This window comes from Mobula birostris, chromosome 14 (genome assembly GCF_030028105.1).
Source record: "Mobula birostris isolate sMobBir1 chromosome 14, sMobBir1.hap1, whole genome shotgun sequence".
Lineage (NCBI taxonomy): Eukaryota > Metazoa > Chordata > Chondrichthyes > Myliobatiformes > Myliobatidae > Mobula > Mobula birostris.
In genome coordinates, this window is record NC_092383.1 from 71,345,350 (window position 1) to 71,364,404 (window position 19,055).

The 19,055-nt window shown below is 42.4% G+C and overlaps 1 protein-coding gene across 6 annotated transcripts in view; it reads left to right on the forward strand.

Annotated features, from left to right (window-relative positions):
- Positions 1 to 19,055, forward strand: part of LOC140209516 (copine-8-like) — a 669,962-nt gene that overhangs the window by 141,255 nt on the left and 509,652 nt on the right. For all 6 annotated transcript variants that reach the window (XM_072277770.1, XM_072277771.1, XM_072277769.1 and 3 more), the window contains exon 4: positions 3,710 to 3,813. In XM_072277770.1, the coding sequence (XP_072133871.1) occupies positions 3,710 to 3,813 (104 nt within the window). The remainder of the gene's footprint in view (positions 1 to 3,709; positions 3,814 to 19,055) is intronic.

The following is a 19,055-nucleotide window of genomic DNA, read 5'->3' on the forward strand; positions in this document are numbered from 1 at the left end:
AATATTAAAAATTGTTGAAGTGCATGGATATATTTTGAACTATGGGTGTTATATCAGACCTTTGATTGGACTTTCACTTCAGGGTATATTTTCAGGTTTTACATTTTTATATATGGCTCTCTGCTGCTACAGTTCTATGCAGTGGCAGATTAGTACCATTTGTTGGTGTACTGATAGAAATTTTCAATCAGTCAAGCATCTGCAAGCAAGAAGCAGAATTTCATGGAAGTGCGCTAATTTTGAGCATTTTCAGGTGTATCTAACCAACCACAATGCAGTACAGTATTTGAAACTGGCAATTAGCCAAAGTGATACATGGGGCATTTAGATCTATAAATCCCCTGACAATATACCTTCATCACACTGTTACAGAAACCAGGTCGGCGAGTTAAATTAAAGTTGAATTAAAGCCATCTGATATGTGGTTAACTTGACAAGGTCATTGTTTTGGAGTATGTATATTACAAAGGCAACAAGACATTACTTTTAACCTACTGTTAAGCCAGAAGACATCTTAAACCTGATTCTGACTCTGATCTTAGAAGGGCCAGAAACTGACTTAAAAAGAATGCTCAGCCTTACCAAATACTTGCAAAGGTTCCAATTAATTAGTGTCTGACAACCAAATCCTTTGTTTAAGGAAATCCAAATTAATTACATTTTTAAAAAAAATCATCATAGCAAATAGAAAAGTTATTCACTCTTTTCAGAAGAAATTATTACATCCTTAACTAAAAACTACCTGAAGTCTGCATCAGGTTAGCTGTACTACCAGCAGTGTGCTATGCCAGAATAACACTGTTTTGCGTTGGAAATTGAAAGATAATGCTGCAAACAATAGAATTTGTGGTTTAAACTTTGAACTAATACAGTTTTTGCAATCTCTCTCCCCTTCTCCCTTCCTAATAATACCTGTGTCGACCCCTTGTTGTTAGAATTTGAAAATATGAACTTCATAGTTTTCGATAGCAAGTCAAGTGTTCAAAGGCAATTTAATTTCTTACTTTATTTCAGTATCCTGGGTTTGAAAGAATAGTTCCATATACTTAACGGAGGAAGCACATTTTAATTTAAAAGCAAACTTTGAAATGCCAAATGCAACACACGAAGGAGCTCAAAGAGCTCAGCAAGGAGGGAAATAGTCAATGTGTCAGCTTGAGTTGCTTCATCAGGACTGGAAAGAAAGAGGGGAGATGGCCGCTATTAAAAGGTGTGGGGAAAGGGTGCAGCAAGAACTTAGGGTTATAGGGCAATCCCAGTGAAAGAGAGGGGTTGATTGGCAGGATGGTCAGGGGGTGGGGCTTGTAGTTGGAATAATTTGAGAAACTGCAAGGTGATAGATGGAAGTAATAAAGAGTTGAAGAAGATGGAATCTGATCAGAGAGGACAGTGGAATAAAGGGAAGGAGGTGGGGAGGGGAGCCAGTGAGAACAATATGTGGGATATGATCAAATCTATAGGTGGGGAGAGGAAAGGGAGATGATGGGAGGCTAGTGGATTCAGAAAAAAAAGAGGAAAGGGACAGAGGGGAATTGTTACATTTAGAAACATCAATGTCCATGGCATCAGGTTGGAGACCACCCAGGGGGAATATAAAGTGCTGTTTCTCTAATCTGTGCCTGGCCTCGTTGGCAGTGGAGAAGGCTATGGATAGACATGTTGGCGTGGGAATGGGAAGTGGAATTAAAATTGGTGGCCACTGAGAGATCCCAGCTAGTCTGGTGGTTGGTTCGAAGGTGTTCAATGAAGCAGTCCCTCATTCTGCATCATGTCTCACTGATGTCGAGAAGGCTGCACTGGATACAATAAATACAAACCCCTCTACTGAAATAAGCCACTTCACAATAGTATTCTAAAAACTTCTGAGAACAAAACCAGGCTTTTACGAATTGCCTGTTCTATAAGAATATTATAAATAGCTGTTGGACACGTAGACACCTCAGGTGGCCAGACTTGGTAATTCCCACTGCACTCTGAAAGATTTGAGGGTTCTCCCTACAAATGGAGAGTTGCAGGCTCTGAAGAGAAGGAAACTAAGATGAGTGAAAATCAATTCCTTTAGAACATCGAAAAGCATAGACACTATAGCTTTGTTTCTATGTCAATCGAGTACATTCATTATCTCCTGATTTTAGTTCGTGTCCTATTTCTAAAATCTACTGTAGTGCAATAAGAATCAAATTTCAAAGTACATATACGTCACCACACACAACCCTGAGATACATTTTCTTGTGGGCATACTCAATAAATCCTTAGAATAATAACCATATCAGAATCAATGATTGATTGTGGCTGTAAGTAACAGGGTGTTTAAATAACAGGCACAAGGGGGCTGGGGGGAGGAAGTACTCTGATCTTGGGTCCTTTTACCTTTTATATAATATGATACAAACATTCAATGGACCTGCATCAGCAACAGATAATCCTCTAATACACTTTTAATAAAAATGTAACCAACTATCTGCTGGAGAATCTGAACACATAGGAGATGTATATAATTGAATAAAAAACCAGATGCTGTGTGAGCATGTTGTTCTAAGGCAAATGCAGCAACATCCTGTCAGTATGCTCCATATTATAGTATGTATATTAAAATGTTAAATAAACATCCTGGCATTGTCAATAAAATACCTTTCAAAGTTTGAAGACCACTTCATATTCTTAGCTGAATAGATTTTTTAAATTTTAAACTTCCATATGAGTTTAAGCACCTATGGAAAGGTCACAAAATTTAAAATGGGAATGGCAGTCACACGTGCCAACTTTGACAAGGTAATTATTCTATAAATAGTTATTTTGCATATCCAGTTAAAATGAGTCACAGAAGAGCTGCAATTTAAAGAAAATTGGAGGCATTTATTAAGAAGATTTTTTGACTTCATTTTTAGTATATACTCATTATGACTAAGGATATGTGGATGAAGAAACATTCATTAAAGGCAACGAATTTTGTTCTGTAATGAGGTAAAATCCATGACTGCTTGTGGAAAATTTAAATTTATTGTGAATCCTTTCTATATTGTGTTGTTTTCCAACTTTATTTTTTCCAGGTAATTAGGTAAAGGGATATTGGGAGACAGGTGTTTATCTTGTTTGAAATCTTTGTAGAAATCAAAATTGGGTGAAATCAGAGCCTGTGAATGGAACCCCATTTTCCATATTACACGCTCAAATTCAGATCTAGATTTATTTATCACATGTACATCAAAACATAAAGTAAAATGTGTCATTTGTATTAACAGCAACTCACCCAAGGGGCAGCCTTCGATTGTCGCCACACATTGCAGCACCAATATAGCATGCCCACACATCAATCAAAATCACTCAGAGGCGAATCAAAGTGTAGCCAGATATAGAATGAAGTTTCCTTTGCTTTCACAATGTGTCTCAGCTGCAGTTTTATAAAAGCATGGACCACTAAACCTTTGTGACACTTATTTATTTCCTTGCACCAGGAATCCCAGCATCTCACGGTTTGAGATTGTTGAAACCTTTGAGCTTTTCAGACCTTTCCAAGAAAGAATGGGATTGAAAACAAAAACCATTTAGTGTACGATGACATGGCCAACAGACAATTGAGACTGAATTTGAGCCTGTTCCCAGAGTTGATGGAGCTGTGCACCAAATGTTACACAGTTCATTATTTCAGTGGCTTTGGGAACACATCTGACATGTACAGAGAATCTAATGCTGTCAAATTTATTTGCAGTTTGGAAGAACAGAAGTGATCGACAATACCTTAAACCCCGACTTTGTACGGAAGTTCATCCTAGATTACTTTTTTGAAGAGCGGCAAAATCTCCGATTTGATTTGTAAGTTCGACCTTTGTTACCATTGAGTAGAAATTTCTTTAAGGGTGAGATATTACTCTGGAAGGAGTGAATGTGAAATCAAACCATATTTATCATTCAAATATTTACAGACCCTTTGTTTTAAGCATGTAAAATGTGTCCAGTGGATTTAGTTGGTCTTTTCATTAATATGTTTAATGGCCTGGAAGAGAGAAATGTAAGATTTTTTAAATTAGTTATTGTGTTAAAGTAAGTATAAGTACATTATTTTAATATTCTAATTCTTAATACTTGGAAGAACTATTCTGAGTGGCAGAGGCATTTACAAATATTTAAGCTGTTTGACAGCTGTGACAGGCTGCTCAGCCTGGTGGTGTGGCCTAGCCAGCTGTCAAAATCATCCAAGGGTACTTTGCGGGTCTGCCCCCATGAGATCAGAGTTGCCTTTGACAACCAAGATGTGTTGGAAGATCTGCACTGCATTGGTCTGGACCAAGCGTGGGAAGATGGCAGCTCCCACAAAACCGCTGAGTGTTTCTTCTGTGTTATAATTTAGAGTATGAAGTTTTCAAAGATGGATTATTTCCCATTCACAAAATACAAAATTGTTAGAGCCATGGAATCATAGAACAGCGCAACACAGAAACAAGCCCCTGGGTCGATCTAGTCCATGCCAAACTGTTATCCTGCCTAGTCCCAGTAACCCACACCTGGACCATAGCTCTCCCATCCACGACTTCTCTAAAATGTTGCAATCAAACCTGCATCCGCCACTTCCACTGGCAGCTCAATCTACACTTACACCACCCTCTGAGTGAAGAACTATCCCCTCAGTTTCCCTTTAAATAACTTTCACCCTTATCCCAGTTCTAGTGTTACCCAACCTCAGTGGAAAAAAGCCTGTTTGCATTTTCCCTGTCTATACCCTTCATAATTTTGGATATCTCTATCAAATCTCTTCTCATTCTCCTATGCTCCAGGCAATAAAGACCTAACCTATTCAATCTTTCCTTGGGACCTGGGTCCTCAAGTCCCATCAACATGCTTGTAAATTTCCTCTGTACTTTGTCAATCTTATTGATGTCTTTCCTGTAGGTGTGTGACCAGAACTGTACACAATACATCAAATTTGGCCTCACTGTTTCATACAGCTTCAACATAACATCCCCTATCCTTTACTCAAAAGTCTGATTTATGAAAGCCAATGTGTGAAAGCTCTTTGACCCTATCTGCCTGTAACACCACGTTAAAGGAATTATGCATCTGCATTATCAGATTCTAGTATTCTACCACACTTCTTAGTGCCCTACCGTTCACTGTGTAAATCCTACCCCAGTTGGTTCTCCCAAAAGCAACACCTCATCCTTGCATTAAATTCCATCAGTCATTTTTCAGCTTATTTAAGTTCAGCCCTATTTGTTGTTTTCAAATGAAATAAGCAACATTCAGCAGGTCACACTGCAACCGAGGAGAGAGAACAACAGAGTTAACATTTCTCCCAATGACCCTTCAGCATTCCAGTGAACGCTCATCAACCTGGGAAGTTATTTCTGTTTTCTCTTTGCAAATAGATTTTATTGGTTTTCAACTATAAATAGACGACAGGGTGAAATGCATTTAAATTTAATTCTCTTTGTTGTGCTGCGTCTCCAAGGAAACATCATTAAAATTAAGTTCATTGATCAAGTTGCAAGGAATATTCAGTCTGTCTTCCTACGTTCTAGCAAAGAAGAGAATAAACATGATGTTAGGAACTTGAAGTAGACTATTAGTGAATGTCTACGACAAAGATAAAGTGATATAAATGAAAGGAATATAGCCAACTTAAAAAGAAGATGGAAAGGTCTGAGAAATAGGAAGGAATGAGCATAAAAATGAAAAAAATATAATGTGATTGCATGTTTTATTTTATTTAGCAATACAGCACAGAGTAAGCAATTCTGCCATTCGAGCCACACCTCCCCAGCAACCCCACAACCCTGACTTACCCTAACCTAATCACAGGACAATTTACAATGACAAATTAACCTATCCGGTACTTCTTTAGACTGTGGGAGGAAACCAGAGCACATTGGGAAAACCCAGGTGCTCCACGGGGAGGAACGTACCGAAATTGAACTCTGAATTTTGCAAAGTCTCGAGCTATGTCATCAAGAAGATGATGCTTATAGCATGCATTGACTATTGCTTAGTTGACTTTCTTGTCAATAGCACTTTGGTTTCAAATAGAGAGGCACTTTGCCACTGCCCTGTGGCTCAGGTAATGGCATCCTTGCTGCTGAGCCAATCAATCTTGGGTTCCATTCTCACTATAAAGTCTTATCCCCAGATTTAGAACTCATGTTCCAGGGAAGTAAATTCAATATTAAACGAAGAGCCCTTCTGATTTCTCAGTGGGACTTAAAATATCCTTTTGCTCTACTTTAAAGAAGAGTAAGGCAGTTGGAACTACTCACTTGGCTAACATATCCAATACACCACATGGACAGATAATGATCCCAGAATAACCTGTGGGAGCTTACTTCAAGTAGATATGTTCCACAGTGAGCACACTCCATTGTTTATGAAGACTATTAGGATATACCAAACACTGTATAAGATGGTGTACACTAGCAGTCCTCCTCTCTGTTAAGCGACATGGCTAAGGTTTTATCTCAGCTTCACAATCAAGCTCAAAAAGACAAGACATTCTGCAGATGCTGGAAATCCAGAGTAACACACACAAACTGCTGGAGGCACTCAGCAGGTCAGATAATATTTATGGAAAGGAATAAAGAGTAGACATTTCATGCCAAGACCCTTCAACGGGACTAGTGTGTGCTAACAATCAAACTGATAACATTTTTTCTTTGCTGAGAATGATGATTGGAGAGAATATCCTTAAAGATGTAATTTCACTGATGTATAAAGCATACCCATGTAAAGATGGCAATGTGCACCTTGCCATAAGTATTGATATCCAAAGTTCTTGGTAGAATTCCAAGCAGATTTTGCAGAAAACAGATAGTTTATGTCACATAAAGTCTTAGTCATTCCTCGCTTTTACTGGTGTGACAAGCCCTTCGTAAGTAGACCAAGAAACAAGAGGTGTCTTCCACATTAACATCTGGTTGAATCAGAACAGATTCACATATCAACTTTAAAAGGGCACACATACACAGCTCGTCAACAGAACATGAATTAATCTTTCTATGTCCATGTACTAATCCTTATATGGCTTTATTTCAAATATTGTAATTTTATGCTTATACCCTTAGTTCTATTGGTAAGTTCAGTGAGAAAAATACATTGAAAAGTAATGTATCGCAAATCCTAAAAATCTGAAATAAAAACAGAAATATTGCAAGTATGAAATGAGTCAGGCAGCTATTGTGGAGAAGGAAAGAGAAAGCAATTAGTGTTTCAAGTTGTGACCGATCATCAGAAGGTACCTGACTTAGATGGGAGCCTGCCTATAGCCTGTTCTTAATTACTGTTGTAAATAAGAATGATTTTATTTTGCACGTGTAAACGGAAGCAGTTGTTAAGTGAACACCTCAGGAAAAATACTTAATGTGTTTATTTTAGTGAAAAATAATTTATTTTAGTGCAAGAGATATTTACATGGAAGCAAACAGATGCTAGGCAAAGAAATAAAAGCTGCTTAAGAACTGTGAGGATGTGAAAATTCCAGTGACACTGTGCAGATGGTAAATGTCATCAGAACTTTGAGATATTATCCCAGACTTGTAGTCAATGCCTATGTTTTTTTTATTATGTAAGATATAACTACTAAGGAGTGTTTTCTCTTTTTTTGCTATCATTTAACCTACCTAGTCAAGATTGTGGCTTCCTCCTGATGTTGAGGATGGCACAGAAATGAGATGGATAACTTGGGCTGAGGTGTCTCAGGCATGTTTTATCTAGGATTTAAACGTTACTCAAACTAAATGAGGCTGTTATAGATTGGAAGAAAACAAGAGAAAGTCTACAGATGCTGGAGATCCAAATCAACACACGCAAAATGCTGGAGTAAATCGGCTGGCCAGGCAGCATCTATGGAAAAGAGTAAACAGTCAGCAGTTCAGGAATGGAAAGGAAGGCGAGAAGTCAGAATAAGGTGGGGGGAGGGGAGGAGGAAGTACAAGGTGGCAGGTGGTGGGTGAAACCAGGGCAGGGGGAGGGGTGAAGTAAAAAGCTGGGAAGTTGATTGGTGAAAAAGATAAAGGGCTGGAGAAGGGGAAATCTGATAGGAGAGGACAGAAGACCATGGAAAAAAGGGAAGGGGGAGGGGCACAAAAGGAAGGTAAGACCATAAGACAAAGGAACAGAAGTCGGCCATTCGGCCCATCGAGTCTGCTCCGCCATTTTATCATGAGCTGATCCTTTCTCCCATTTAGTCCCACTTCCCCGCCTTCTCACCATAACCTTTGATGCCCTGGCTACTCAGATACCTATCAATCTCTGCTTTAAATACACCCAATGACTTGGCCTCCACTGCTGCCCGTGGCAACAGATTCCACAGATTCACCACCCTCTGGCTAAAAAAACTTTCTTCGCATTTCTGTTCTGAATGGGCGCCCTTCAATCCTTAAGTCATGCCCTCTCGTACTAGACTCCCCCATCATGAGAAACAACTTTGCCACATCCACTCTGTCCATGCCTTTCAACATTCGAAATGTTTCTATGAGGTCTCCCCTCATTCTTCTAAACTCCAAGGAATACAGTCCAAGAGCGGACAAACGTTCCTCATATGTTAACCCTCTCATTCCCGGAATCATTCTAATGAATCTTCTCTGTACCCTCTCCAACGTCAGCACATCCTTTCTTAAATAAGGAGACCAAAACTGCCCACAGTACTCCAAGTGAGGTCTCACCAGTGCCTTATAGAGCCTCAACATCACATCCCTGCTCCTATACACTATTCCTCTAGAAATGAATGCCAACATTGCATTTGCCTTCTTCACTACTGACTCAACCTGGAGGTTAACCTTAAGGGTATCCTGTACGAGGACTCCCAAGTCCTGTTGCATCTCCGAACTTTGAATTCTTTCCCCATTTAAATAATAGTCTGCCCATTTAGTATTTCTGCCAAAGTGCATAACCATACACTTTTCAACATTGTACTTCATTTGCCACTTCTCTGCCCATTCTTCCAATCTATCCAAGTCTCTCTGCAGACTCTCCGTTTCCTCAGCACTACCGGCCCCTCCACCTATCTTTGTATCGTCAGCAAATTTAGCCACAAAGCCATCTATTCCATAATCCAAATCGTTTATGCACAGTGTAAAAAGAAGCAGCCCAACACGGACCCCTGTGGAACACCACTGGTAACCGGCAGCCAACCAGAATAGGATCCCTTTATTCCCACTCTCTGTTTCCTGCCAATCAGCCAACGCTCTATCCACGTATGTACCTTTCCCGTAATTCCATGGGCTCTTATGTTGTTAAGTAGCCTCAAAGGCCTGCTGACAATCCAAATATACAACATCCACTGCTTCTCCCTTGTCTAGCCTACTGGTAATTTCCTCAAAAAATTGTAATAGGTTTGTCAGGCAGGATTTTCCTTTAAGGAATCCATGCTGAGTTCTGCCTATCTTGTCATATGCCTCCAGGTACTCTGTAATCTCATCCTTGACAATCAACTCCAACAACTTCCCAACCACCGATATCAAGCTAACAGGTCTATAATTTCCTTTTTGCTTCCTTGGCCCCTTCTTAAATAGCAGAGTGACATTTGCAATCTTCCAGTCCTCCGGAACCATGCCAGAATCTATCGACTTTTGAAAGATCATTGCTAATGCCTCCGCAATCTCCACAGCTACTTCCTTCAGAACACGAGGGTGCATTCCATCTGGTCCAGGAGATTTATCTACCTTTAGCCTATTCAGCTTCCTGAGTACTTTCTCTGTCGTAATTGTGACTGCGCACACTTCCCTTCCCTGCCACCCTTGAGGGTCCGGTATACTGCTGATGTCTTCCTCAGTGAAGACGATGCAAAATACTCGTTCAGTTCCTCTGCCATCTCCTTATCTCCCATTACAATTTCTCCAGCATCATTTTCTATCGGTCCTATATCTACTCTCACCTGTCTTTTACTCTTTATATACTTGAAAAAGCTTTGATATTATTTGCTAGCTTCCTTTCATCGTTAATCTTTTCCCTCTTAATGACCTTCTTGGTTTCCTTTTGTAAGGTTTTAAAAACTTCCCAATCCTCTGTCTTCCCACTAATTTTTGCTTCCTTGTATGCCCTCTCCTTTGCTTTAACTTTGGCTTTGACTTCTCTTGTCAACCACTTTTGCATCCTTTGTCCATTCGAAAACTTCTTCTTTTTTGGAATATACTTGTCTTGCACCTTCCTCGCTTCTCGCATAAACTCCAGCCACTGCTGCTCTGCCGTCTTTCCCGCCATTGTCCCTTTCCGGTCAACTTTGGCCAGTTCCTCTCTCATGCCACTGTAATTTTCTTTACTCCACTGAAATACCGGCACATCAGATTTCGGCTTCTCTTTTTCAAATTTCACAGTGAACTCAATCATGTTATGATCACTGCCTCCTAAGGATTCCTTCACCTCAATCTCTCTAATCACCTCCGGATCATTACACAATACCCAATCCAGTACAGCCGATCCACTAGTGGGCTCATCAACAAGCTATTCTAAAAAGCCATCTCGCAGACATGCTACAAATTCTCTCTCTTGAGATCCAGTGCCGACCTGATCCACTTGCATGTTAAAATAGCCCACAATTATCATAACACTGCCCTTCTGACAAGCCTTTTCTATTTCCTGTAGTCCACATCCCTGCAGCTGTTTGGAGGCCTATAAATAACTGCCATCAGGGTCCTTTTACCCCTGCAATTTCTTCGCTCAACCCATAAAGATTCTGCACCTTCCGATCCTATATCACCTCTTTCTAATGATTTAATATCATTTCTTACCAATAAAGCCACACCTCCCCCTCTGCCTACCTTCCTATCCTTCCGATACACCGTGTATCCTTGGACGTTCAGCTCCCAGAGACATGCATCCTTTAGCCAGGTTTCAGTGATGGCCACAATATCATACCTGCCAATCTGTAGCTGTACAACAAGATCATCCACCTTATTCCTTATGCTGCGTGCATTTAAGTATAGCACCTTAAGACCAGTATTTGGTACTTTTCGCTTTGATTTCACTGCAACTTTATTGCACTGCAACTCATCCCAATGGCTACAAACTTGCCCCATCACCTGCCTGTCTTTCCTGTCATTTTTACTGCTCACTATCTTAGATTTATTTCTGTTTTCCCCTTCCTCCGCTCTGTCATTCCAGTTCCTACCTCCCTGCAAAATTAGTTTAAACCCTCCCTAACAGCTCCATTAAACTTTCCTGCCAGGATATTGGTCCCCTTCGGGTTCAGGTGTAACCTGCCCTTTTTGAACAGGTCATACTTCCCCCAGAAGAGATCCCAATTATCCAAGAATCTGAAGTCCTGCCCCCTGCACCTGTCTCTCAGCCACGCATTCATCTGCCTGATCCTACTATTCTTGCCCTCGCTAGCACGTGGCACAGGTAGCAATCCCGAGACTACTACCCTGGAGGTCCTGCTTCTCAGCTTCCTTCCTAACTCCTGGAAATCTGTCTTCAGGACCTCCTCCTTTGTCCTATCTATGTCATTGGTACCAACATGTACCAAAACAACTGGCTGCTCACCCTCCCCCTTCAGAATATTCAGGACCCGATCTGAGACATCCTGTACCCTGGCACCTGGGCAGGTAAGGAAACAAGGTAAGAAAGGGAAACAGGAATGGGGAATGGTGAAGGCAGGGTGGGGGACAATTGCCAGCAGTTCTAGAAATCAATGTTCATGCCATCAGGTTGGTGGCTATCCAGATGGAATATAAGGTGTTGCTCTTCTAATGAGGTGTGGCCTCATCATGGCCATGGACTGACATGTCGGGATGGGAAGTAGAATTGAAATGGGTGGCTATTAGAAGATTCCGCTTTTTCTGGTGGACAGAGTGTAGTTACTCGGTGAAGCGGTCTCCCCATCTATGCTGAGTCTCACTGATGTACAGGTGGCCACACCGGGACCACCAGATACAGTAAGTGACCCCAACAGATTCACAGGTGGAGTGTCACTTTGCTTGGAGGGACTGTTTAAGGCCCTGAATGGTAGTGTGGGAGGAGGCGTAGGAGTCGGTCTGGCACTTGGTCTGCCTTCAAGGATAAGTACCAGGAGGGAGATGAAGGTGGATGTTTTCCTGGTGTCATGGATTCTTGATTACCTGACTGGCAGACCACAGTACGTGTGCTTGCAACACTGTGCCTGACAGAGTGATCAGCAGCACTGGGGCTCCACAGGGGATTGTCTTGTCTCCCTTTCTCTTCAGCATTTACACCTCGGACTTCAACTACTGCACAGAGTCTTGTCACCTTCAGAAGTTTTCAGATGACTCTGCCATAGTTGGATGCATCAGCAAGGGAGATGAGGCTGAGTACAGGGCTACGGTAGGAAACTTTGTCACATGGTGTGAGCAGAATTATCTGCAACTTAATGTGAAAAAGACTAAGGAGCTGGTGGTAGACCTGAGGAGAGCTAAGGTACCGGCGACCCCTGTTTCCATCCAGGGGTCAGTGTGGACATGGTGGAGGATTACAAATACCTGGGGATATGAATTGACAATAAACTGGACTGGTCAAAGAACACTGAGGCTATCAACAAGAAGGGTCAGAGCCGTCTCTATTTCCTGAGGAGACTGAGGTCCTTTAACATCTGCCGGACAATGCTGAGGATGTTCTACGAGTCTGTGGTGGCCAGTGCGATCAAGTTTGCTGTTGTGTGCTGGGGCAGCAGGCTGGGGGTAGCAGACACCAACAGAATCAACAAACTCATTCGTAAGGCCAGTGATGTTGTGAGGATGGAACTGGACTCTCTGACGGTGGTGTCTGAAAAGAGGATGCTGCCCAAGTTGCATGCCATCTTGGACAATGTCTCCCATCCACTACATAATGTACTGGTTGGGCACAGTAGTACATTCAGACAGAGACTCATTCCACCGAGATGCAACACAGAGCGTCATAAGAAGTCATTCCTGCCTGTGGCCATCAAATTTTACAACTCCTCCCTTGGAGGGTCAGGCACCCTGAGCCAGTAGGCTGGTCCTGGACTTATTTCCTGGCATAATCTACATATTACTATTTAACAATTTATGGTTTTATTATTACTATTTCATTATTTATGGTGCAACTGTAACAAAAACCAATTTCCCCTGGGATCAATAAAGTATGACTATGACTATGAGATCAGCGGGGAGAGATGAATGGACAAGGGAATCATGTATAGAGCAATGCCTGCGGAAAGTGGAAAATGGGGGGTAAGAAAAGATGTGCTTTGGTGGTGGGATACTAGTGGAGATGGTGGAAGTTACTGAGAATTATGTGCTGGACCGGTGGGATGGTAGGTGAGAGCAAGAGTTGTGGCTCAGAAGGGTGGGGTAAGATCAGATGTGTGTGAAATGGAAGAGATGTGGGTAAGGACAGCATTGAGGGTGGAGGAAGAGAAGCCCCTTTCTTTGAAGAAGGAGGACATCTCAATTGTTCTGGAATGAAAAGCCTAATCCTGAGCACTGATGTCGTGGAGATGGAGGAACAGAGAGAAGGGAATGGCATTTTTGCAAGTGACAGGGTGGGAAGAAATATAATCTAGATAGCTGTGAGAATCAGTGGGTTTATAAAAGATGTCCGTAGATATGCTGTATACAGAGATGAAGACAGAGAGACCGAGAAAGGGGAGAGAAGTTCCATTGTCAGAAATGAGCCAATTTAATTTGAGGGCAGGGTTGAAGTTGGAAGCAAAGTTGATGAAATCGATGAGCTCAGTATGGGTGCAGGAAGCATCATCAACGCATTTGCCGACGTAGCATGGAAAGAGTTGGGAAGTGATGCCAGTTAAGGCTTGGAACATGGACTGTGCCACATAGCCAACAAAAAGTCAGGCATAGCTGGAACCCATGTGAGTGTCTATGGCTACACTTTTGGTTTGAAGGATGTGGGAGGCACCAAACGAGAAATTGTTGGGGACAAGGACCAATTCCATCAGAGGAGTGTGCTGATGGAGGGGTACTGGTTGGGTCTGTTGTCCAGAAAGAAGCAGAAAGTTTTAAGGCCCTCCTGATGGGGGATCAAAGTGTATAAGACCTGGACATCCATAGTGAAAATAAGATGATTGGGGCCAGGGGACTTAAAGTCATTGAAAAGATCAAGAACATGTGAAGTGTCAGGAATATAGATAAGAAGGGACTGAACCATGGGGATGAAACAGATTCAAGGTATACAGACACTACTTCAGTGGGGCAGGAACAGGTAAAAACAATGGGTCTACCTGGACGAGTCAGGATTGTGGATCTTGGGTAGGATGCAGAAACAGGAGGTGAGGGGTAAGGGAACTATGGGATTGGTGGTAGTGGATGGGAAATCCCCAGAGTTGATGAGGTCAGTGATGATGCAGGTGACAATAGTCTGGTGCTCCTTAGTGGGGTCCTGTACAAGGGGTAAGTAAGAGGAGGTGTTTGAAAGTTTCTGCCTGGCCTCAGCAAAGTAGGGATCAGTACACCAGACTACTACAGCACTCCCCTTTATCTGCAGGTTTGATGGTGAGATTAGGATTACTGCTGAGAACAGTGCGTTCAGAAGGAGTGAGTTTGGAATTGGAGAGATGAGTGGTGAAGTCGAGATGTTTGATGTCTTGTCAGAAGTTAGGGTCAAAAAGATCCAGAGCAGGCAGAAGACCAGAACAACGTGCCCAGGAAGAGGAGGAGGCTCAAAGACGGGACAAGGGTCAAAGCCAGGAGAAGGGTCATCGGTGCGGGCTACAAAGAAGTAGGCACGGACATGGAGGCATTGGAAGAAGAGCTTGGCATCATGGCGAGTGTGGAACTCACTGAGTTGTGGGTGCAGGGGGACAAACATGAGGCGCTTATGGAGAACAGAACATTCTGCCTCAGAGAGGGGAAGGCCCATGAGAATGGGTGTGACAGCTGGGATCAGAAGGGGGGAAGAGAGTTGGTAGTGTCTGAAGAGAGAAAAGGGCTAACCTATTCAGGAAAGGTGGGTTGGGAAGAAGATGGAGGCTCCTTGGACGCAAGAGCTGACATTGGGGCCTGAGACACATGGGTTTGCAGAGTGGTTATGGGAGAATGGGAGACTGGGGTCCCAGCAGCAGCACATAACGTCTCGGCCTGGAGGTGGTGTCGGGCAAGGCCCAGGCTAGAGCCGGAGTTAGAGATTGCGCAATTAACAGTTTGAAGGTGTCCGGGGTCGTTGGAAGCAGTATTGAAGGTGGTGAAATCCAGGTTCTGAATCCGCTTGCCATCATTGGAACCAGTGTTGGTGATGTTAATGCAGATCCTGGTGGCCACCCATTTCAATTCTACTTCTCGTTCCCATTCCGACATGTCAGTCCAATGCCTTCCCTACTGCTATGATGAGGCCACATTCAGGCAGGAGGAGCAACACCTTATATTCCGTCTGGGTAGCCTCCAAACTGACGGGCTGAACATCGATTTCTAGAACTTACGGTATTTGCTTACCCCACCCTCCACCTCACTCCACCATTCCCCATTCCTGTCTCCCTCTCTCAGCTTAACTCCTTACCTGTCCATCACCTTCCTCTGGTGTCCCTCCCTCTTCCCTTTCTTCTGTGGTCTTCTTTCCTCTCCTATCAGATTCTCCCTTCTCCAGCTTTATCTCTTTCACCAATCAACTTCCCAGCTCTTTACTTCACCCCCTCCCCCTCTGCTGGTTTCACCTATCACCTGCCAGCTTGTACTTCTTCCTCCTGTCCCCTTACCTTCTTTTTCTGACTTCTCCCCTTCCTTTCCAGTCACGATGAAGGGTGTCGGCCCAAAACATCAACCGCTTACTCTTTTCCATCGATGCTGAGTTCTTCCAGCATTTTGTGTGTGTTGTTATAAATTGAAGATTTCTTCTCCACTCTTGACTGGAAGATTTGACCTGTAGAGGCAAAGTCTTTTTAGTGGCAGGAAAAACTATGTGTAACCTCTGGGAGTTTTTTTATTGCTGTAAACATTAAAGTACTTCACTTTATATCTTATTTTTTTATGTGAAGGTAATTACATTCATTATCATTGTGACTAAGTGGTACCACTCTCGACTGAATTGAAAGGTTCAAATTCCACAGCAGAACCTATGTACCTAAACCTATCTGATCAGTGCTGAAGGTGTACTGCTTTGCATATTTATTTACGAATGAGTCACTATCCTGAAGTATTCTTTGCTGATCTTTTTTTTGAGATCCTCTGGTTCTCTTTTATAATATAATCAGGAAATTTTCAGTGTGCCATTCATTCCTTGAGCAGCATCAACAAACCCACTTAATGACAATTGGCTCAACGTTGCTTCTGGTCTCTACTGGACTGTGAACTGTGTTTTTGCAAACTCTTCTTTCTCTGACTTCCTGCTCCACAATAAAATTGTCTCCTTTAACTAAATCACTTCCTGAGATTGTATGTTATAACTTCCACAAGTGCTGTCAAATGTTACAAACTAGATCACTTGAACTACTCTACCCCCAGTTCTTGTCAAACTCTTGAACGTATGCCAAAGATGAATTCTTGATCTTCTGATCTTCGTTGTAGCCCGTGAGCTCTATTTGTTTGGCTGCACTGCACTTTCTGCGTAATTCCAGCCCTATATTCTGTATTCTGTATTCTCTTAACTATTCCAAAATACTTAATTATGCATGAACTTTTCACTAAACTTCTACAATAAACCAGCAGCAATACCAATACTCAGTTTAGCTGTTGTATGTGGATGAATATTCCTCAGGCAGTCTAGGCCACATACATGTACTTGAGTTGACTAATTAAATAGGATTCTTCCCCGACTTCAGTTTGCCTGTCTCTGACTGCTGCCAACTGCAGTAATACCCACATTCCTACCCTTTATCCTTATTATCCATTGCATTGAGTGTGTGATCAGCAGCACGACTGGTTCTGGATTGGCCACCTGGGCCATGCTGTTCTTACTGATCTGTGCCATACTTTGTCATAACATTGTCATGTGGTCCTACTCTGTTAGGTTCATATGAATATTTTGTGACATATATTTATCAGTTCATCATTCCCTTATGACTTGTAAATTGTTCTTCTGTGTCTGGTGCTCCCAGTGCAGTTTCCTCTACATTGTTGAGACCCAGCATGGATTGGGGACCACTTTGTTGGGCATCTTCATTCCATCAGACACACCCAATGGATATCTATTTAGATTCCACTTCCTGTTGCCATTCCGACGTGTTGGTCCATGGCTTTCTCTCTGCCGTGATGTGGCCACTTGAAGGAGCGAAAACTCATATTCTTTCCAAGTAGCCTCCAACCTGATGGCATGAACATTGATTTCTCTAACTTCTGGTAATTTCTCCCCCTCATCCATCTCTCTTTTTCTCACTCCTCTTTCTGGCTCCCCTCTTACCCCTTATCTTCTTCTCACCTGCCCATCAATTTCCTTTAGTACCCTTCCTTCCCTTTCTCCCACAGTCCACTCTCCTCTAATAGATTCCTTCTTCAGCCGTTAATCGTTTCCACCTGTAATTTCCCAGCTTCTCACTTTATCGCCCCCTCACCTGGTTTCACCTATCACTTGCCAACTTCCCCTCAACCCACCACCTTATTAGGGCTTCTTTACCCTTTCTTTTCAGTCCTGATGAAGGGTCTCGGCCCAAATTGTTGACTATTCATTCCCCTCCTTAGATACTGCCTGACCTGTTAAGTTCCTCCAGCAATTTCTGTTCATTCCTCTGGATTTCCAGTATCTGTGGAATCTTTTGTGTTTATGTCTTCTAATATATTCTGCATTATTTAACTGCAGTTTTACCTTCAAAGCTGTTCTCTTAAACTATTTTTATACGGGGGGATAATTTCACAGCAGATACTAGGATAAAAATATGAACTTAATTGCTTGCACTAAACACATAAAATATTAACAGCTGTGCACTGTATCCTGTTTTCAGGATTTGATAATATTACAGCTAAGTTCCTTTGGTTCCTATGGAAGTGTAATTCGGGAACACAGCATAAAGTATAGCTGTTATTGCATTACTGTATTGCCTTTAACATAGCTGACTGAGCTTGAATTTTTACCCGAATAAGTACTGTGTTTGCTGCCAAATCAACAATGATTACAATTTTAAAGGAACATATTCAATTGTTTGTGAGGAGTTTTAGATTCAATAGGTACATTTAACGTCAGAGAGATGTATACAATATACATCCTGAAATTCTTTTTCTTTGCGAACAGCAATGAAAACAGAGGAGTGCCCCAAAGAATGAATGACAGTTAAATGTCAGAACCCCAAAGCCACTCAGCTCCCCCCTCCCATGCATAAATAGCAGCAAGGCAACGATCATCCCCCTCCACCAGCAAAAAAGCATCGGTGCATCCCTACCGAGCACTCAAGCGTGCAGCAAATTATCAGTAAAGACACAGACTTGCAGTACCCCGAAGACTACTGGTTCACCCGGTAATTTGACATACCACAGGCTCTCTTTCTCCTTCACAGCGAGAGGGGAGACATAACAAACAACTTGCTGATTCATGGTGTTAAGAGTCTGTTGTGTCACTTTTTCTGAGTTCTGTGCCTAGAGAGTCAGCCCCAGGGCTTAGGTCTCTGGACACACAGCCCACAGCAGCTTATCCGCTGCCCCTGATGTTCCATGTTTTCCCGCGACGCCTCAGTCAGGGGCACTGACCTTGAATCAGCCCTTCTCCAGAACCATGAAAATCCGGCACCCTAAAGGTGTGCTAGTCTTCCAGGCCACGTCCTTGGGAAATCAAAAAGTGGCCCTTCGTGAAGCTCTGAGAGTGGGTCCCATTCCCCCAAAGAACCAAATTCAGAGTGTTCAGACCAGGTTAGGGTCTGCAAAAGAACCTTGAAAAGGAAAAAAAAAAGAGATCTCAAAGACAGAAATTGTGCTGTTTCCGAAGATGCAGCAAAGGAGTCGCCGCTTAGCGCCATCTTGACTTTGCTTCGCCCCCTGAGTGTGTGCTTTGACAAAGTGAGAGCCACTATATCAATGTGATAACTTATTTTCTTCATTATCCAGATTATGGCCATCAAGAATCTAGGAATGTAAGTGTAGCCTGGGGAAAAGTACCCGCTCAGGATAGCAAATACGTTTTCAGGTTTTAATTCCTTTATCTGTTTTAGATGTTTTAGTGCCGGAAGAGGGCCTCAAAACAAAACAAACGAATTTACAACCAGTTCCTGCCATTACAATCTCAGT